At 40.6% G+C, this 22,688-nt stretch overlaps 1 protein-coding gene across 4 annotated transcripts in view; it reads left to right on the forward strand.

Moving 5' to 3' along the window:
- PTPN3 (protein tyrosine phosphatase non-receptor type 3) overlaps positions 1-22,688 on the forward strand; it is a 287,151-nt gene that overhangs the window by 103,874 nt on the left and 160,589 nt on the right. For all 4 annotated transcript variants that reach the window (XM_054018775.1, XM_054018773.1, XM_054018774.1 and 1 more), the window contains 4 exons: positions 487-565; positions 7,576-7,620; positions 10,173-10,225; positions 17,934-18,054. In XM_054018775.1, coding sequence (XP_053874750.1) covers positions 487-565; positions 7,576-7,620; positions 10,173-10,225; positions 17,934-18,054 — 298 coding nt within the window. The remainder of the gene's footprint in view (positions 1-486; positions 566-7,575; positions 7,621-10,172; positions 10,226-17,933; positions 18,055-22,688) is intronic.

The raw sequence follows: 22,688 nt of genomic DNA on the forward strand, positions 1-22,688 counted from the left end.
TATTTTCCACAAGAGGAAATACAGAGGATTCTCTAAATTTTCCTGATATAACATTCTTGCTTGTCTTATGAGATACTTGCATCAGGTGTATTTTCCTCTTTTTTAAGACTTTCCTCTTTTAATACCAGAAGGAATGGAATGTACTTTTTTCCAACACAAATTGCTATGTTAAAAATGGCACTGTTAAAAATATAAAAGAAGGGAACTGAATAGACCATGCTGATAACTGCTTCATGAACAGGATTGTTTTTCAAAGAAAGATATATTTGTGTGTTCTTGCTCTGAAAGTAGCAAAAGACTTAACAATATAGTGGGAGTGCGGGAATAGTGAACAGATATATTTCATGATTTCTTCCCATGTCAAAAAAAGAAAGTAAATCAGATTTGTCATATTATGTGGTTATTTTCTGTTGTAGTTTTTTCTATAAATTTTACAGAAATAAATAAAAAATAGAAATACTGATTTACTTTTGTAAAACGTTGTAGGAGGTTTTCCCTGCACCATCCATTTTCGAGTAAGATTTTTTATACCTGATCCCAACACACTGCAGCAGGAACAAACCAGGTAACTTTATTTTCAAAATTTACATTCATCAACTAAGAATTCGTAACAGTCTCTTTTTATTTTCTGATGTTAGACTGCAATTTATTCTATATATTTATTCTGAAATCTGTTTAATATAAAAGGTGTGGGGATTTGCTATTTAAGTAAAGTGTTTAGTATTTATATAGTGTTATAGGTGTGTATGATGCTATACAACTGGTCATAAGGCACAGACTGAATAGTTCCTGCCACGTAGAGCTTACTTTCAGAAGGTTCAGGCATATAGTTTAATGTGACACAAGGTGTCACAGTTAATAGGTTAATTGCATCTCTGACCCCGCCTGGTCTTTTGGAGTATATCCTGAGTGTAGACCTCTGGCCTCAAACTGTCACCTCTGTCTGGAGGTGGTATCATATGATTCTCCTATGCTCAGAGTGGGCCCTGGTTGCAGTCCCCTGTGTATCACCCATGATTTACCTCAGCAGATCTGCTTATGTCCAGACCCTGCAATTCTGTATCCTCTAGGGCAATAGTTACCAAACAACCTTCTTAAAGCAAGGTTTGTATTTAGAACACAAGCATTTCAGATACAACATCTAAAAAACCAAATAATAAAAAGACTATGCGTATATCTAGTTTTCCGGTGTTTAACCATCTTCCACACAGGGACCCTAGTATGACTAACTCCCTTTAGACTTTTCCGTTGAGCCTCTCTGGGTAGGTCTATGCAGCAGCTGGGAGGTGTAATTCCCAGCTTGGGTAGATAGACCTGTTCTAGCTCGGTTGGAGCTAACATGCTAAAAAGAGCAGAATAGCCACAGCAGTTCAGGCTAGCTGCCCGAAGACAACCCTGTCTGAGACCCTAGGTATGTATTTGAGCAGCTTACCCAAGCCACTGTAGACATGCTGCGATTTTAGTGTATTCCTGAACTGGGAATTTCATCTTCCAGCTACTGTCAACTTTTCTCCCTGGTCAGCCCCTGGCAACTCAGCCCTTTCATAGGAATTGAGCCACTTTTTAAAACACTGTTTATAACTCTTTGATCTGGTAACTCCTAGCTTTGGCAGAACAAGGTTTGCAACTGGTTATAGTCAAGAGACAGGATCCTTGAACCTAACAGCTTACCCCATTCTTTTAAGTGTGTGCTTGGGGGTTCTTATGTGGGAAGCCCCGTGTCACCTTCAGCTACAGACTCCCTTGATTTTGAGCCCTGTCAATGTAAAATAAACATGCTATTACCCCCAGTACAAGTTCGGTCAATAGAGTCATGCAGGAAATTCTAATAATCAAATATTGAGTAACTTCCCCTCACTGATCCAGTCGCATACCATGTTCGTAAAATTGTGACATCCCAGTATTCATAACAGTATTACATATCAGCTCTGTGTGTGTCACACAAGGAAGGCGCAACATATGCAGTGTGAGTAGTGTTGATATGAAAAAACATGAATCATGCTGGCCTTTAGCGTACCAGAAAGTCATATAGCCTTTCATTATCAAAACAGCCTGTTTCATAAGGTAACTTATTGTACTTCTAAGGGACCATATATGACTTGTGTTACAATTTTCAAAAAGACTTTTATAACTGAGTTCTAATTGAGAATACTAAGGTATTCTGTTATGTGGAGAAACCATCTTACTAGAATCAAGAAATGGGAAAGGGATACACATCCAAAAATCAAACACACAATTCAAAATAGGATATAGATTTGCCTGAAACCAATAACTCTCCTCCAAAAGTGAGAAATGTTCAACTAATTCATTGCTGTTGCATGCATCACTGACTCAGGGCCCCACACATCACTGAACACAAGTAATATATGTTTGTAACAAACAAAGGGCCTATTTCTGAATACACTGACATGGAAGATCGAGATTTCGCAATGGAGTGCTTGCAGGATATGGCTCGTAGTGCTTGTTTACATGGAAAGTTAGAGCTTCACAAGCCAGGGTGTGATTTTATAGTGCACTAGCTTTCTGTTCACTGATTCAGTGGTTCTCAACCAGGGGTACACAGCCCCCTGGGAGTCTGCAAGCTGTTTTAGGGCGTCCGTGAGCCCTGAGCTGCCCCTGCCCTGCAGACCTAAAGCCAGGAGCCCCCTTGCCTTGCGGGGCAGAAGCCTGGAGCCCCAAGTCCCCCCCTCGCCCCACGGGGCAGAAGCCCCAACGCCATGAGCCCTCCCCTACCCCCCCACCACAGCTGGAGCCCCAAGTTCCCCCATGGCTGAAGTTCAGAAACCCAGCCCCCCCACTGCTAGGCCCTGGAACTTTTATAGCATGTTAGGGGGGGCCTCAGAAAGAAAAACCTTGAGAACTCCTACACTAACTGGCCCTAGGGACTCTGCCACTGCACACTAAACACCTGTAGTTAAAGCAGTAAATGCTTCCCGGAAGTATGCATTCATGTAATTCTTTCTCTTTCAACTAAATATAATCATTTTTAAAAATAAAGGTTGCACAATTAAGTTTTTGCATCTCCTGACTGTTACTTTAGTGCTTCTACAGCAACTTTGATTTGGCCAGTTTTAACACATGTAGTAGTTCATTTTTTCCTCATTTTGGGGGAGCAACCTCCCTCTTGCCCCCTCCTCCATTGTTAAGTTGCTTAATACTTTTCATTATAAAAAATGATTATAAAATTTTTCTGAAAAGCTCTAACACCTCTATTGTTGCAGCAGACCTTTGAAATTCAAGAGGGGGAAGTCCTCTGGTCAGAGAAGTTCCTTTTTTGACCATGAAATTCCTTTCAGGTTTTGTGCATATGTATTTTAATACAATCTTTAATTAAATTATCATATACTATTTTGTAGTCTGAGACCTTTGCCTCATTCAGTGTACAGGGTGCATATACAAAGAGACAAAATTACAGTTGCATGCGCAACCATAAATCAGGCATTTCAAATGCATGATATTGTAATGTAATTCTTTTAACTTCTTTTTGCTTGTAATTATTATAGCTTATATATTTTGTAGTGTCATTACAGTTATGAAGTACAATATTGTAGCTACTTTTGATATAGGATCCTTAACTTTTTGCATTTTTTACATTTTAAAATATTAATCATGCGGTCTTACCATGGAGTGTGTCCTGTGAGCACGCTACATTTTATGAGAACAGTAGAAACCAAGTGTTCAATGTTATATCCATTGCATGGTTTACAGAAGCACTTGGTAGAAGCCCTTGGTAGAATATAGGAAATGTTTATGCCACATGGCATTACCACATTAAACCTAATTTCTTAATGTAACTAGAATATGCAATAAATAAGATAAATTCTTTACAAATGATGTAATACTGGGTGAGGTTTAACACCTACAACTTCCAATCAGTGGGCCTTGTAGGTATTCATAGCCTCTCAGGTTTGAGCTAGAATGAAAATTAAAGCACAAAATAATTGCCATTTGGGATGAGAAGAAGTAGGAGTAGTTTTCCTTATGTAAGTAAACAATTATACAGTATTCCCACACTAAAACTTTTAAATTACTATTATGTATGCTCCATGGTAAAAACACTAAAGTGATGGTGAAATCATCCCAGAACCAATCATAATAAACCCAAGAAATTCAGAGTTATGGTTATTGTAGTGGGGTGGACACCTGCTCCTGACCCGAGGGGTTTGGAACTGCCCTGGGAGAAGGCTGGGGCAGGGAAGGCTGAGCTGATTCGGGGGAAGTGGCTGCAGCTGGGGCCACGCCCCAAACAGACTCAGCTGGCCCTATAAAGGCAGGGAGCCAGGAGCTCAGACAGAGTCTCTCTCTGCGTTCAGAAAGAGAAGGCTGCAGGGAGCTAAGACAGAGTACCTGAGTGGAGCAGGGCGGGGGAAAGGCTAAGGAGCTGGGGAGCTCCAGCCTGGAAAGCCCCAGGCTGCGGCCTCTTATTAGGCTAAGGGGTACTGGGGGTTGCAGAGGGCAACCAAGGTGTAGGCCAAGGCATCAGGTCCAAACCCTCCTTGCCAGTGATGAGTAGGCTGATACTGCAGTCTGCCCCAGGCGTGGGGCTAGACGATGACTGGCAGTATCCTTGCACTGAGGCGAGGTGGGGTTAGTGGGTGGGGGTTCCCCTGGGAGGGGAGACCCAGCGTGTGTGGGTACTGCCAGGGGGCAGCACCCAGAGCAAGGGGCACCAGGGTCCTGGGAGGAACACGGGGGCCAGTGCAGACGACAAGGTGGATCACTGGCCTGCAGAGGGCGCTCCGGGCTGGATTGAGCTGATTCCCCAGACGACCAGCAGGGGGTGCCGCCGGGGTGAGTCTGACCCCTTACAGTTATATAAAAGAATCCAAACATATTGAGATTTGGAAGTGAACAGTGAAGGCACTCAGACAACCATAACTCAGTTCTATAGTGATGCCATACAATACCCATACAACTATAAGTGCATAACAGTGTTTATAGTCCTCGATTAGATTAAACTGATTTTAAAGACCTATTCATATAAAAAAATTACTTGTGGTGTCACTGTAGGGCAAAGCCCTTCTTCAAAATGAACACCATCTCACATTGTTCCTAATGGGAGTGAGGCTAAGGGCTGGTCCACACTGGGACTGGGGATCGATCTAGGAAACGTCGACTTCAGCTACGAGAATAGCGTAGCTGAAGTCAACGTTTCCTAGATCGAACTAAGTTTACTTACTGCGGGTCCACGTGGTCCAGGCAAGCTCCCCCGTCGACAGTGCTTCTTCCTCTCGGCGAGCAGGATTTCTGCAGTCGATGGGGGAGCGCTTCTGGGATCGATTTATCACGTCCAGATGAGACGCGATAAATTGATCCCAGAAGATCGATCTCTACCCGCCGAATCAGGCGGGTAGTGTGGACCTAGCCTAAATTGTACAAGATTTCAGTGAGTTTTTACTACATAGGAAGTTTTGAAGACTGTTTTGTTACTGAAATCAATAAGGACAAAAAATTTGTTGTGACATAGAGTGCTACATTTATTAAAGAACCCGTTTTAAATAATTTTTTTTAACTCACAGACTAAGATTTACTTATAAATTCTCAGAAAACTCGTTCTGTACTCAGGGAAAGTGCTGTCAGTTTCAAACAAAAACAGAGCTTTTAATCTCTGCTCTCTCACACACCACCCCTGAAAAAAACCCTCCCTGCAACCTCCTTTCTTGTTCACTGTGAACAGCACCACCATTCTTCCTGTCACTCAGACCCATAACCTAGGTGTCATCTTTAACTTGGATCTCTTTAGGTCCTCGCATCTAGGCTATGTCTAAGTCTTGCAGATTCTTTCTGTATCACATCTCTAAGATACAGCCTTTGCTATCCTTCCACTCAGCTGAAACTCTTGTCCAGGCTCTTATCATTTCATGTCTCAATTATTACAACATTCTTCTCTTTGGTCTTGACAAATGCAATCTTGCCCCACTGTTACCCATTCAGAATGCTGCTGCAAAGATCATTTTCCTATCCAATCGCTTTGACCATGTCACACTTCTTTGCATCCCTTCACTGGCTCCTTCTTTTCTATTGTATCAAATGTAAACTACTTGTCTTTACTTTCAAGGTCCTTCATTACCTATTACCACTTTATCTATAACCTCTCATTAAGTATCAAAAAGATGACTCCTGTCTCCAGTCGATCCATGATATCAGCTTCTATTGCCCACTTGTTATGTTTTCAAACAGGCACCTCCATGCTGTCTCTCCGCAAGAGAAGCTCCGCAAAACTAACTATTATCCTTCTTCAAAACCCTTAAAACTCTCCTTTGTTGCAAGGCCTAAAAGAACTTGCCAACTAGGCTGCTGTTGTGCAGAGACCACTGCCTATCATGCTGACCAATATTGTCCTATTGTTTCCTTGTACTCCAGTGTCACTCTGTCTGCATCCATTTTTTCTCTCTTATTTTATAATCTAAATATAAGCTCTTTTGGGGCGGGAGTGTCTCTGTCTTCTGAGTCTGTTCAGTGCCTGTCACAGTGGGATCCTGGTCCATGAATAGGAGTCCTAGGTGCTATGATAATACAAATAATAAATAATAATACAGTGGTTGAATCCCAGTTTTAACTGCTAAATTTAATTCATCCTTAACTATGGAATTGTAAACAGTGCTTCCATAGTTAAAATGCATAATGCACAATTCTGTATTTATCTATGAATCCATTGACTGACAGGTGAAGCATGTATGATTTTCAAGCAGAGCATACAGACTTGACAAATGAATTGTAAATCTTGATGTTTTTGCATTATGTATTTAATGTATTTGATAACATAGTAACTTCATGTGGCTATTCCTTTAAGAAGAGCACATGCAGACCATGCACTGAGTTTCACCTTAATCAAATAAAAAGTTGGTTCAGCCACTATTACATTATGAATATGCAAACATTTGTAGAGTTCAAATCCTTTTTAGATGTCATTACTAAATTGTCCTTTTAAATTTTAATTATACCAGCTTATGTGCCATACAAATAGCTGTCAAAGACTAGAATGTATGAATAAAAAGAAATTGTGATTGATTCATGTATAACTAAGATTTCTGATCCTATCTTAAATATGAGGGCATTGGAGCTACTTTATGAATGAGCTCTTGAAACCAATAATTTATTGTTATAAAGAAGATGTTTGATACACAGATTCGACAGATGGTTGGATCTAAAATCAAAATTCATGGGAGCTAGGCAAGCCTCATTTTCTAATGGTTTTATTCTGCAATTTTATGCATAAGACTGAGTTAACTGGCTCTTATCCCCTGAGACTGACTAAGTGGGGGCACTTTGGAGGCAGTGCGTTTAGTATTTGAATCCAAGGAAACCTTTCATCATTTAACAGTGACCCTTTAACCTAATTAAAGATTGGAACTGGCTTTTAATAGGAACTACAAAAGACCTTAATTCTTGTGAATGACCGTGAGCAGTCACATAGTTAAAGATTTAAAGGAATATCCAAGTAGGCTTATACTTTTGTACATATAGTTTGTTTGTAAATACATGCATATAACTTAATTTTATATATAGATTTCTTAGAAATGATTAAATCTGATATTTGAACATGAATCAACTCTTCCAAATTCTGTTTTCTAGGCATTTATTCTTCTTACAACTGAAGACAGATATTTTGGAAGGAAGGTAATGAAAAATTCTTATTGAAGTAATCTTTCTTCAATAGCTGGACATAAAAAGGAACAGTGAAGGAGGAAAAAAAATCTCTTTTTGAGTAGATTTTTTTGCTATCATAAAAATATTCTTAATTGAATATTGCTTTACAAAAACAGGCAAATGACAATGTTACTAACATCCATAGAGCTAGTTGGTTCTGTAAAGGAGCAACCCATGTTGTGACTGTGCCAGAGGAAACTGTCTCATTTGAGCTCCAGTGGGCACTGTGCTTCACATAGGTGATGTGTGTGTGTTGGGGGGAAGCGCCCCCTCCCCCAGATTTCTGCTTGCTGGGTGAGGGAGAGGGGCTCTGTCCTTCTCCTGCTGCACCTGCCCCCTTACATGTTTGGCCCCTATTCCTGGCAGCCAAGCCCAGGCAGAGAGCAGAAGGGGCAGGACGAAGCCGGTTCTTATGCTTTCTGAGGGTAGCCGCTCTGGTCACTGCTCTGTGCAGCTCAGTGACTGCCTGTGAGAACCTGGTTGGGGAGGCGGCAGTGGCCCTTCCCCTCTGCTCTCCTCCCGGGCATGGCTGCTGGGGATAGAGACTGAGCAAGCCAGAGGCTCCCACAATGTTCCCTCTAATTTTTTACATCCATGTCTGGAATGAATTTTGTTATGTGCACCAATATGTAGGTGATGTGTGGCAGGGGTGGGGCCGAGGGGTTTGGTATGTGGGAGGAGGCTCAGGGCTGGGGCAGAGAGTTGGGGTGTGTGTGTGGGGAGGTGAGGGCTCTGGCTGGTAGTATGGGCTCTGGGGTGGGGCTGGGGATGAGGGGTTTAGGGTGTGGGAGGGGGCTTAGGGCTGGGGCAGAGGGTTGGGGTACAGAGGGATGAGGGCTCTGGCTGGGGGTGAGGGCTCTGGGGTGGAGCCGGAGATGAGAGGTTTGGGGTTCAGGCTATCCTGGGGCTGTGCTGGGGAGAGAGGACTCCCCAGCCCTCTCTTGTGGCAGCAGCCTGAGCCAGGGGAGAGGCGCCTCTCCCCCAGCCACGGTAGCTGCAAGGCTTGGGATTGGGGAGAGGCATCTCTTCCCCTGGTCGTGGCAGATCCGAGGCTGGGACGGTGGGGGAGGCGCCTCTCCCCTCCCCGCACAGACCTTGATAGCCTGCTGTGCCAGAAGAAACTTAGGCCTCCCCTTTTCTGGCACATTTCCAGCTTGTTTGGTCCCTGTTCCCAGAAGGTTGGGCCGGGCAGGGAGTGTAGGGGGCAGGCTGCTGCTGCTGCTTCCCCAGCTGGGCGCTCTCTCAGGCAGCTGCTGCGCTGCACAGAGGCAGCGACCTTGTTCTTGAGTGGCCACTTCAGCTGGCATGAGAAGGGGCTCCATCCTGCTCCCGCCCAGGGCTGGCTGCCAGGGAGTGGGGTTGAGCGAGCTGGAAATGTGCCAGGGGAGGCATAGCCCCCTTCACCCCCTGCAGGTAATTCTGGTAGGGTGGGGAGAACAGGGTGGTCTCTGGGCTGGGTGCAGGACAGGAGGTCGCTGGGGAAAGTGCTAGAAGCAGGTTCCCACCCCTCTGCTCCGCTGGTGGTAGGGGCATTTCCCGTGCTCCCCTGCTGTGGTATCGGTGAGCTCTGGGGAGACATTGGTGCTGAAAGTTTCCCGGGCCAGGGCCAGGGCCAGTCCCAGCTGGGCTCAGAAGCACCTGCTCCTGTGGCCTCAGCCCCCCAGGAACCCGTGGAATTGGCTGCTCTGGCCCAGGGAGGTGGGGCTGGAATTTCCTTCCAGAGGTGACATGAGGGGCAATCACATGTCCCTCCCTATACGTTGTCCCCCTCTTCCCTCCCTCTGGTATCAGGAGGCACAAGTTGTCTGTGCTTCAAAAGTAGATCTCCTTTGAGGAAGGAGTAGCATGGTGACTGTACCACCCCTTAAGAGTGTGGTGCATGCTCTCCTCTCCCTGGCCTGCCACATCCCTCTAACCCTCAGATGGTCCTAGCAGAGAAGAGTCCCTGTCCTCAGGAGATTTCATGGACTTCATTTCTACGTAGTCTCTGCTTGGTAGGCATAAGTTAGAAGGCTCTGATGTCCTTCTGTCTTTCGTCTGCATCTGTGAAAAAGTCTAAAATGTGGTCCAAACCTTTCATCTTCATTACCTGTTGTCTTTAAAAATTGATAGCAAGTTCTGTGTAGACTGTAGATCAGAGCTGCATTTGTACGCTTGGCACTTGGCTAATTTTAATGTTCATGTCTCATGTTAAAAATAATAGACTGCAGTTATTAAAGTTATATCCAAAGCAAGAAAATCTTTCCTTCCTTTTCACTTTCCAGAATAAGCATCCAACAAGGATATGAACATATCCATTTAAGACAAGTTATTTCCATTCCATTAATGAGCTGTTACATAACTTAATTTCATCACCCTACTATGCTATGACTATTGTCTTTTGTTTAAAAAAGTCAGTGAGAGTTGCTGAAGATTAATATTAAACGTTACAAAATACATTGCAGAGAAATGGTTAATATTCTACCTATTCATGCTATGTGTAAGTATATATATTTAAAAAAACTGTTTTTCTCTTTTCTCAGGTTGTTATGCCCTCTTAATTCTGCTGTTGTCCTCGCATCTTATGCCGTACAGTGTAAGTAATGACAGATCTTTCTTGGCTGGTAAAATATTTGACCATCATTGAGCTGTTCTTTATCTTCCACTGAGCTGTTTTGATAACTCCAGTGCAGAAGACTTTCTTTACCTATCCTCTTGGACAAAATTGTTGCTAAAACTGATGCATTGTAAAGAAGGATTAAGGAGCTACTTGGAAGGAAAGAATACATGACCCGTTATCTATATTTGTATGCCTAGGGCAGTTTCACTAAATAGAGATAGCATGCTCATTAAATTTATGCTATAGAAAATATTAGATTGATTCAAGAATTAGAAATAATCAGTGCCCTCATTTGTGTTCTGTATAAAACTTACGGTATGAATTGGTCTAAAACATATTTTCACTCTAAGGGTTTTTCTATGCGGGAGCGTCCAGGAAAGCTAATACGAATGAACTAAGGGTGTGAGGAGGTATTTCATAAAGCAGTGTATAGAGAAAGGCAATTAAAGAGGAGGGAAGGCTCATGTTACTGGGGGAGGGGGTGACTAATGGTAAGATTACAGTGTATAGACTGTAGGGTATATATGATATTTTTTCTAGCATATTTGGGTTTTTTCACGTAAATCTATATCCATAGCCCTGCCATCTGTAGACAGTGATGTTCCCAGTTGAAAAATTGTTTCCCTCCTTCATTTCCTTTTGTAAGCTACTATAGTTTTTGTTGCTGCTTGTGTAATCCCCATGTTCATTCTGTGAGCCTCGGGGTTCAGCAAAATATGGGATATCCTAATAATAGGGAAAAATACTGCCCTGACGAATAAAATACATGTCTATTGTCTTGCTAATAGGGTTCCATTATTTTTACTGAATATATCATTCTCTATAATGATATGATATAGATTACTGATAATGGTTTTTATCTGAGAATAGGTGGTATAAACTATTGTCATTTCAGTTTTGGATTTTAATTTAACTATCTTCTAAATGAAATCTGAGATTCTGGAGTACAAAATAGCAGCCTGGGGCAGGGGGGCAGGGTTGGGGGAGGGGAGTTGCTGGCTTGAACTACCATTGGTTAGCCCAGTTTGACCCATTTCTTGCTAAACTACTATGACTTTTCAGCGGCAATTTCCTCATGCATTATCTCTTGTGTATGGAGGAGATTAATCTTAAGGTGTTGATTACCTACAATTGTTGGTTAAAAACATGTGGCTGTTGTCTTTGAGCTTTCATAATGTATTAAGTTTTATATTTATTTTTACATTTTCATTTCTTTTTCACAGGACGACTTCTTGTATAGGAAATTATTTCATTCATTCTCTTTTTTTCACATGTAAAATATAATTTATTCTTATTATAGGTTTTCTTCAGTTTTGTAAATGTTGCTAACCACTCAGTGCTGTAGTTGTGGTTGCCTGGAATAGATCATGCTTCTGGAAAAACAACTGTTTCTACATATTGCCTTTTCATGGTTGTTTGGCTTTAGTAGTGAAGTTCTAAAATAAAACTGTTCTGATACATTGCCTTTTGGTTATGCTACACTTTGCTTTGTTTGATGGTAGTAAAAAATTACAGTAGAGTAGAACAATCTGTATGACTGTGTCAGATTAGTTGATGTGACTGTATGATTTATCATAACTACAAAGACCGTTCTTCAGATATTGGGGATATGCAGATTAAATGTTACTTTTCATGTTGAATTTATGTTGAACATTATATATTGCACACTGTGTTTTATATTCAGCACATCTTGAATTTCTTGTTTCTTAAAAGCAGTCACTAATGAGATGTATATTTTCTTCAAATATTTTAAAATAATTTATTACTCATGAGTTCAATTAAATAACGTTTCAAATGCCAAATCCCGTCCTATTTTTCTATTTTTCTATTTATTATTTATGTTGTAAACTAAGATTATTGCCCACAAAGTTCTAGAAAGTGAAATGTAATAGATTGTCCTACACAGTTGATATATCCTCTGCTTTTAGTTAAAACCTCATGTAGCAGATTTACTACTACTACTGCTGCTGCTTTTGCTGTCAGTTCTTATAGTAAGGCCCCAATCCAAGAAATAAATGGTTATAATGAGTGCTTTAAATTGTGATTCATTATGACTAAGTTCTTCCTCCATATTGTCCAAGCACATAGGTACCTCTCTTTCTTTTCACTCTTGCTCCTAATTTCTCAATGTGCCAGCTGAAGGTGTTGTATGCTTACATCTACAGCTCTCCAGTCCCTCGCCCTTGCTTGGAGAAGCAGGAGGTTCTTCTAGAGTTCTGCTCTCTTTTTCTAAGCAGAAGGCTATATGGTTGTTGTTTTTAAATCTTCTCCCAGCCTGGCTCCATTGCCCTTCACCATTCATTCCTCTCCCACTGTAGAAATGACGTTCAAACCCCAGGTTACTTGGGCCAAAAGTCCATCAGCAGGATCTGGTCTGTTTTGAAACTATAAGACTTTTGCTATTTTTCTCTGCTGGTTAAGGTGAAAAATGGAGTCCAGGAGTGCTTCTGAGGCTCTGGTAAATCAGAGGAGTAAGAAAAGTCCATGGCGTTAGACCCCCTAGGATGCCAGAATTAGGTGTTTTTTTTTCCCCAGTTGTTCCAGGGAAGGCCTTAGCTTCAATTCTCAGTCCCTGTGATTGCTATCTTAAGCCCTGCTTCTTCAAGCTTTTGATCAGGGTTTCTTCCAGAGGGCAGCTCTGACTCCCAATAGCTCTGAAACTGAAATCACAATTAAAATAACTAATTGAGGGTGCATCGGTGGGTCTCAAACTTTTTTACTGGCGACCCCTTTCACACAGCAAGCCCCCTAATAAACTAAACACACTTTTTAATGTATTTAACACCATCGTAAATGCTGAAGGCAAGCAGGGTTTAGGGTGGAGATTGACAGTTCGCGACCCCCCCCATGTAATAACCTCGCAACCCCCTGAGGGGTCCCAACCCCCAGTTTGAGAACCCCTGGGGTAGATGAACTTAGGTGGTTTGAATTCCCAAGATATGGAACCAGTTTCTGCTCTTGTATGGGTGCCTAAAAATTCCACATGCTGATTCTGTTCTATTTCAGGCTTTCTCAGTTGTGTGCATCAGGTCAGCGTGGCCTCACATGCCTTTTAGTCCTACCAATGTAGCAGTGTAGCCAAACACATGTGCCAGCCTGTCATGGCTGTAGAACACCCAAATTGCTAAAATATGCAGATTAGAGGTAGTTTAAATATCTCTCCTGCCAGTTTTCTTCCACTGCAGAGCGGTTAGACTATCACTTTTTTGGGCCTGCCAGCAACTCTCAGCTTGTCGTTTATATTACCAGTCTGCCAACTCCCCTGGACAATCTGAATGACTGTGATCCTGCAGTAAAATGTCAGTGTTAAGGAAGGAGCTTGCCCAGTTTTAAAACCATATCATCATGGCTTTTTTGCTCAGATATTTTCTTGTTCCCCCTTCGGTATCATCTCTTTCCTCTGCAAATACATTTTAAAAAATGACGGTCCCTGTCCCTTTAAGGGGAGCCATAGCCTGGGGCACAAGCAAGTGCTGTTGCTGAAGCAGCAGCAACAGAGCTCTTTACAGTGGTGAGGCTGTGCAACCCAATAGATTGGAGATTGCTGTACCATAGTTGAGGTGATTAGCTGAAGCTTTCAATAAAATGTGTTAGTGTAACATGGGGTTTATTTTCTTTTTTAGTCAAGGCCTTCCAAGTCTTATGGCTTTAATAATATTTTCCCTTAGTATCTTATAAATAGTAAAATAGGAGTTTCTTCCAAAGTTTTCAAGCCTTCCACATCAGGGTTTACCTTTTCCTAAAGGAAATTTCCAGCCCCAATGGCTTAATCCGAAAGAATTCTTAAACAATCCACATCAGACAGAAAATCTCTTGAAATAGTCCCAAAGGAATTTGTGCATAGATTTTTCAAGACCACTTCCTTCATCTTTCAATCGCATTTGGGCAAAGAGCAAATCTACAGGCTGGCTGACTGGACATAAATTGCACATAGAAGAATGATAATAATGAAATTCTCAGTTAGCTAACAGAAACATAGTCACCTACTCACCCATAATTCTCCATAGTTCTGTCAATTGAGCATCTTTGGATTCCTGGTCTGGTGGGACTTTCTTTTCAAAGGTCTGCTCAAACACGAAGGCTTCCAGCAGCTGAGGTACTAAGCCTGAGGAGCATGGATGTTCATGAAAGTTCATGGACTTCTTGCTCAAATCTAGAAACTGTCTACAAATCTGTTTAGAGACACAAGATGGGTGAAGTAATTTTTATTGAACCAACTTCTCCTGAGGAGAGAGACAAGCTTTCGAGCTACACAGAGCTCTTCTTTGGATCTGAAGAAGAGCTCTGTGTAGCTTGAAAGCTTGTCTCTCTCATCAAAAGAAGTTGGTCCAATAAAAGAAATTACCTCATCTGTCTTCTAATATTCTGGGACCAACACGGCTACAGCAACACTGCAGATTACAAATCTATTCGTCTTTCCTCTTCTCTCCACACCCCCCCCCCCAAGTCCTTTTATCTACCTTGTGTATGACCTAAGCCTTTCAACAACCAAGAGAAACTGTTACACACTTTAACCAGGCAGTGAATGTCTTCTATACAAAACTAATCCTTGGGGAAAATCTGAACCATTTTTAGAATTACATGGGAGGCCAGGGCCACAAAGCATAAATATCCACTATGTATAGGCAGACAGACACAGGAATTTTTCAGGCCTTTAAATGTTTGTCAACATCCTTTTACCTCGTTGAGGACTCTCACAACTGTGCTACTTGTTAGGCATATTATCTAAAGGGTTCATCCAAGGAATTTGCCACTTGGCTATTTGGTCTTTATTGCAGGCATTGACCGAGCACGATTAAATAGGTGTGCTCTCCTTGTTTACTATGGCTTTTTGAATGGTTCTGTTTTTTTTTTCTTTGATTTTTTTCTTTATTAAAACTTTTCAGATACATTTTAAATGATCAATGCAAATTCAAATAAAAGTTGTGTTTCTCTCTCCCACTCCCCGCCCCCTTGGCTCCATTACCTTGAAGATTGTTTTCTTCATGTTTGTTGAGATTGTTATACTGCTGGTTACTTCCCAGATACAATGAATCATAGAGCATCAGATGCCCACAAGCAGGAAAGATGAAAACATCCTAATTCTTTTCCATTGTTTAGGTAATAAAAAAAAAAAAAGTGGGATGATGCTTGAGACTACTCTTCTACAATGTGTACTAAGCAGAGTTTATTATAGTTAATCTCTTCAACTATTGCAGTTGTCTGGGGAGTTGGAGATGCAAGTCTAACCTGCGCCTCCTTGCTGGCCTGACAAGGATGACCCTAGCTAGGAAGGAGGCGGGGAGGGGGAGAGAAAAGAGGAGCCTACATGTTTGGAAGATGAATTAGAAGAACCCAACCTCATAATGAATCACTGAGCAATAGGTACTCTCTTTAGAGAAGGTAAAATTACGATAAGAAACACAAGCATAGATTTTGAAGTAGAAAATTAAGATGTACTATTCTTGGCAATGTAGTCTCCTGTTGACAAGAATATGCTTCAAACCAACTTTGGTATGAAAAAAAAAAAACAAAAAAAGCCTCGCTCAGCTTTGCCCAAAAAAACAAAAATATTTGGTCAGAGATTATATGGAAGAGATTGAGAAATTTTAATTGCTGGAAAGGAAAAATAAGTATACACGCCAGTCAAAACACAGTTGTCTGAAATGTGCATATTTTATTTTGATATCATTATTAAGCATAGATTACTTTGGATAAACAGTTAATAAGTTTGTGGTTCTATAGCCTTAGCCTTTAGTTGTGCACATCTGTGCAAGGCATTGGCCTGGATCTACATTAATGTGTTGCAGTATATGGAATTTTTTCAGTTTGGCACAGTTCATACAAGTGACTGGTTTGCTTTCAAAGGAAGAGTTAATGTTTAACAAACATTGTTAAAGTTTGTTTAGATATTTATCATTAAATCCAAATCTTTCTGCCAAGAGTCGGTTTTGCTAACTAGTACAAAAATTAAGCTGTTTTCAAAGGCATTTAGGAGCAAAGGACAGTAGGAACATTACAGTAACCAAACTAAATTACTTCATGTTTGTCCATTAATTTTCTCTTCCATTTAAATATACGTTGTGACCCCAGTTAGTGCTGACAAGTAGCTATGGGACTATATTTTCGCAGGTGCTGACAACTTTCATTCTTTTATATCTCAGTAGTTAAGGTTCATATGGCGTAGAGGTTTTTCCTTCATATCTTAATTGGCCAGTATTCCTAAATTCGGCATTCCCTTTGCTTTAGGTATCCTCAATTGTTGTGCTACGGGTTCTTTTATGGAGAAATATTGATTCTTTGGCTAACCCGCCATTTCATATTTCATGGCCTTTAACATTTTTGTAAAATAATGGCATCTTGTTTAGAAAAATGTACTTTGGGTGACTTGGCCAAGGCTTTATTGTATACTGAATTTTCTGCAGTGCAGACCAGTATGTGTTCTTGTGCTTATCCACAAAATATCTTACAAGTAACTTTTATCTATATTTTTAATGCTTTAAATGTTTTATAATAAGTACTGTTTGTTCTGTGCTAAGAAAAATAGTTCATGTTCTAGTGATTTGCATAGTATCATGTCACTTTTTGATTGGCATATGAAAGCATTACTGCTGAATCATTTGTGTACATCTATACTTGTGAACTTAGAATTCCACTGAAATTAGTTCTAGGTAATTCTTTTAGCAGCAGGTAAATGCTTGAATCAAAACAAAACCCCAAAACAACAACAAAAAAACCTTAACAAACTCTGACTTGCTATCCATAAAGGGTGATCTTTAGACGAAGGGTGTCAAACTTATTTTGTGGAAAGGGCCGAGTTACATCTTTGACTTGTGTTCATGGGCTGAGGCTACAAAGTTAGGGCCATATGCTGTCCTTCAATTTATAGCAGATATCCCATTGCTAGAGAACAATATGTCCATTTTTGTTATATGTCCATTTACTGTTGTATTCAGCATCGCCCAGTGGGAAAATATGATTATGGGCACTTGTCTAGAATACTATTTCCATCCTTTGTTTATTTGGCCATTTGTGCATATATGATTGTGCATATATGATTGTTGTAAATCCATGCACAAATTAGGAATTGGTTATCATGAGAAATGTTAACACTCAGTTAAGATGGATAAATGACAACTGGGTAGTTAAAACGGGTCAAAACAACATTAGTTAAAGTTTGGAAGATTTTCTTTATAGTTTTAAATACAAGACATTTTTAAAAAATGAATTTTCAGTCTGCAGATTCTTTATCTGTAAGGGGGCCACACACACGTCAAATGGGCTCAGTTTGATTTCCCTGATTTAGACAATTCTGTTTCACCTGTGACATTTTACATGGTTATATTCTGTGCTGGTGCAATATGTGCAGTCTAACAAGTTTTGTTATGGCAAACAAAGCAAAAGTATGAATAAATGAGTAACTGAACAAAGTATTAAGCTAATCAGTGCCCAAAAATGTATTTATGATAAGCATACTTATATGTTGGAAGAGATTTTCATTTGCTGCTGTTTTAAGATTGAGTAGGTTAAACAAAACTGTGGTCAGTGAGAAATAATCTTTAATTCTTGCGGTTTTCCACAACTATACTTACTCTTGGTTAATATGCCATTTAGTGCGGAAGGGGGAGTTCCTGTAAACAGTATTTACACTAAGCTGAGGCTGTCTATGAAACCTTTTTTGTGCATGTGTTTTTTCCCCTAACAGCTCAGTTTGGAGACCATAACTCTTCAGTACATCGTTCAGGATATCTCTCAAATTATCGTTTCATACCAGATCAGAACGAAGATTTTTTAACCAAAGTAGAGTCACTACATGAACAGCACAGGTAAACACATACTTTTAATATCTTTCCCATTCCCTCTCCTTCCCCACCTCATGAGTTCAAAAAGAAAATTGGGGAGGGGAGGGAAGGTTAATATTCCTGAATGTTACATTAATATTGTTTTTAATAAGCTTAAGTTTTCTGATTTTGATATATATGTATTCAAAAGTTATATACTAGGGAATATAGCATAAGTTAAATTTAAAAACAAATCTTCATTAATTGAGCCACTGATTATTTTATAAAGTATAATAAATTAATATTGGTGTCAGGCAGACATTGAGGGCATTTCTTTGAGAGCTCCTTGCTTTAGAGGGCTTTGGACCATGATCAAAATCCTGTGGGATTCTCATCGGGCTATGGAAAGCATGAATAATTGGTGGGTTTTACTGTTTAAGATAGAAAAGGTGGTAGCTAATTACAGCTGGCCAGATATGTCATTTTAAAATGTTTTGAATCATTATGGCTGTTAGTCATTAGTGAAAAAATGTGTTGGGTGTGGGCTTGGTTTGCATGTATTCTGTGGCTAGATTTCTTGATTCCTTTGACATATCTATGCTGAAATTTGCTGTGTGGGATAAGTGGGGAAACATTTTTATTGACTATATATATGTTACTAACACAGCTAGTACTGTATTGATAGTTATTAAAGGCATTAGCAAATGTTCTACTAGAGTGAAGTTAGAATTCTAATTTACATTGTGACTTTTTTGTTGTTTTCATAACTTATTTACATTACCTTTGAGATGAAATTTTCCATTTTTGTTTTAATCTCAGAGATGCGTTAAATGGATCTTAATGTCTGACTGTTGACATTTGCTGCTAGGATTGGGTATCTTTAAGGAAAGTCTGTTGGTCAGGAGTCAGGAAAGAGGTTATCTTCAGGACAATAGTTAACTTCTGTGCTACATTATGCCTAGTACTTTCTATTTCTATTTTAAAATTTTAACCTTTAGACTGCAACACATAGGAAAAAAGTACTACAGTATCTTTTTAATTTTCTGACTATTTAAAGTTCATCTAAAATCAAATTAAAATTTATTTGGTTTACCTTTTATTTTTTATGTCCATCATAACAAATACTTCAAATTGAACTAAATTATAATTAAATTCAGGCTTCTAGGCAAAAATAAAAAATGTAAAGGTCCTTCAAAACTAAAAATTTCAATCTATCTGTCACTTTTTACCCTTTTAATTCTGTGTTGCTTGTTTGGCGAGGTGTAACTAGCAAACATTAGTTGGGTAGGAAGGGGAAGGTATTTAATTTAAGTGAAAAAAGAAGTCTTGCATCCATTGAATGTTAGTGACATAGATGAAGATGAAAAACACTAAAGGAAAATTGGTCCTCACATATAGAAGGAATCTTCTAGACTGTGATGGATGGACTGGATTAACTGGACCACAAAGGCCACAGAAGGAGATATGATAAAGATCTTGGTGTCTTCCAGTCTTCTACCATAGAAGCCTGTGTGCTGCATCACAGCTCCTGTATGTTGCTTCTGTACCACAGGGAACAGCTTTTTCACAGCAGCTCTTCATAGTTCAAGGATTTAGGCTGTAGACCCAATGGTTCTGGCAATTCCTCTTAGGTACTGTTCTGCACTTTGTCTACTCCCTCCCCTATTGACATATCCAGGCCCTTGTCATGGAATATCTGGAGTAGTCAGACAGCCAAACCCTGGGCACAAGTGAGGTAACACCCACACTGTAAGGGGTATTGGCTCTCCCTGTCAATGGCCACTGCTAATCAGGGCTGTTGTTCACTTTGCCTGGACAAGCTGAAGCTGACTCCTCCCATCCCTGCTGGCAGTCTGTACCAAAAATGTGGGGTTACTGGTGTGGCTGGAAACCTGTATGCTGGATGCAGATATAAGTCAGTTAATTGAAAATGGTGGGGGACTGTTAGAAATCACTCTTGCCAGTGGAGGATTGTGAAGGGGCACTGAATGGAGGGGCTGAAGTCAACTTCTCACTGCAGACAGCTGTCATCTTTGGAAGTGAGTGACTAGTTGGATCCCTGCAGAGCAGTGGAAAATATGAATATGGATAAAGATGGGGCCTGTGAGGAAAGAGATTCCTTTTTTTCTTCAGGCTCCTCTCTGAGTATTTAAATACTGGAGTCAGGTGTTTGTGATGCTTATTTGTGATAGGTGATGGTAAATAACTCAGCAGGTACACCAAAGTACTGATAATCAAGGAGTTTAACTGCCTCATTTGAAGCAATCAAATTTTGATAATTGAGGAGATGACCCATGGGCAGATTTGCCTAGTAAAGAACCTCACACTTCCTAATGGGCCTAATCCCTCCTTTGAAACCTTCTGCTTGGGGGTTAAAGCCAATCTCTAACTATTAGGGATTAGGCTGAGACCTTCATGAAGGATCTGATTATTCCACATCCTCCTTGGAAGTATCTGGTGATTGCCAGTGTCTGAGACAGGATACTAGATTAGCTAGACCAAGGATCTGATCCACTAAGACACATCCTATATCCTAAAGGGAGTCCATTAGAAGGAAAAAAATATGAAAGTATTTTTCCCATCCTTTATTAGGGTCCCTGGGAAATTGTTTATTTGGGATGATAGACTCTGTCTAAGCTGATGTGAGTTAGCAAAATCTGCCATAGGCCATACATAATTCCTAGACCAGATTGTCCCCTTTAAATTCTGTCCCTTTATGGGGATTACACAACTGCAGGGACTGCACTGTAAATAGCCATGTCCTGCTTTATGTCTTCCAGGTTTCCCGTTTGAGTTCTTGCCCTCAATAGTCTTAAAAGTGGAATTGATGAAATGATTAGGTCACACAAAGATGCTACAAACTTGACAAACTCATGTACAGTGTGGTTTCTGACACAAGACTTTCATATCTCTCTCCATTACACTGCCATAGCTTGGAGAGAGATTGAGTCCAGCTCACAGAAGTCTCCTGAACACACTTGTTCTAGACACTGGTGTGTGCACACTATCTGCTAGGAAAGCTGTTGACACCATAACTAATTGGTAATGCTGCAGACGTTCAGGAATCTTGGCTGTCCTTTCTTATTTCAACTCACACAAAACATTCTAAATCTGCAAAAAGATTTCTCCTTTCTGTAGATATGTGATTTTTATAACAAGGTTTTCTGATCATTCTTTATTTTGTACCATAGTAGCTAGGAGAGCCAACTGACTGTGATCTGAAGAGGTGGACACCATCTCTGGAATCCACCTGATCCAAATGGGTAACATGCTTTTAGACAAAATTGTTAAGAAAGTAGCCAAGTTTGACAAGCAATTTTGAGGAAAAGGATCAACACTTTAACCCTAGGGCAAAAGCTACAGAAACTACAAGTTCTGTTTTGGGGGTAACATATCCTATATATACCTAGCATGAGGGGTTCCAGACATATCACTAACTCTTGGTTTGGGGTAAAGACTGCCAGGAGTGTTGGGAAGAGATACGAGGAGTAGTTTCAGCTTGTCCACTCAACATGCTGACAAACTGTCTCTGGTTAGGTGACCAAACATTTCTCTTCACCGGAGCAGGTGGGATTTTTATGCTTGTCTTCTGATTCCTTCTTTGATTTGGTTTTCTGGACACCTACAGCTTTGGTGCAGGTTATGTACACAGCATCCGAAGAAGTGGGCTGTAGTCCACGAAAGCTTATGCTCTAATAAATTTGTTAGTCTCTAAGGTGCCACAAGTACTCCTGTTCTTCTTTTTGCGGATACAGACTAACACGGCTGTTACTCTGAAAGACTCATGATTAAATTCTGTTGTTTAGTTTAGGGCTTACGATACTACATCTGCTCCTTTTCTGTAGGCATATTGTGTGTGTTTTCCTCCATCTTAGTAGAATTAAGGCCCTGATCAAAATTTTGCAAATGCAGTTGATAGGACTCATAAACACACAGACTTCAATTCTTAGCTTTCTATATTAATCAACTGTCAGATAACCAAATGATTATTGTGATTTCTCTCTACTGTTCCAACATAGTAGGAGATGTGTTGGGTTGCAGTCCTGGGATGCAAACATCTCCAAGACTTTTCCTATTCCAGGCAATGTTCAAAGAACAGTATCCTTTTGGCAGTTTTCTAGATGCAGCAGTCAGTGGAACTGCGGTTCTGAGTAAACTACCTGGACCTCAGGAAAGAATGGTGGCTAGTTATGCTTATACCCTATGATATATGTCATCCTCCCAAGTCACTCTTTCCTAGTGTTGTCACAGTGATCAGAGAAGGACATAGTCAATGTAATCCACTTCATTCTTTTTTGACATTGTTGGCCCTGGTTTTCCTGGTTGGAGATGTCCTTAAGTCCTGCTGTAGATCTGTTGTTGCAGTGGTCACTGTAGTACCCACTTCCAGGCAGACTAACAGACATATTTAATGACCTGGAATTTGAGAGAATGGACGTGAAGGTTTATACTGAGTACCTCCTAGATGGTCTCCTTTGATTTAGGAAGGATTTTACATCTAGAGCAGCGGTTCTCAAACTGTGGGTCAGGACCCCCAAGTAAGTTGTGACCCCGTTTTAATGGGGTTTCCAGGGCTGGTGTTAGACTTTCTGTGGCGCGGAACTGGAAGTTCAAGGGTTCCCCCCTGCCCGGGGCAGCGGGGCTTGGACTTAGGCTTGGCCCCCCTGCCTGAGGCGGCG

This window comes from Malaclemys terrapin, chromosome 2, assembly GCF_027887155.1.
Source record: "Malaclemys terrapin pileata isolate rMalTer1 chromosome 2, rMalTer1.hap1, whole genome shotgun sequence".
Lineage (NCBI taxonomy): Eukaryota > Metazoa > Chordata > Testudines > Emydidae > Malaclemys > Malaclemys terrapin.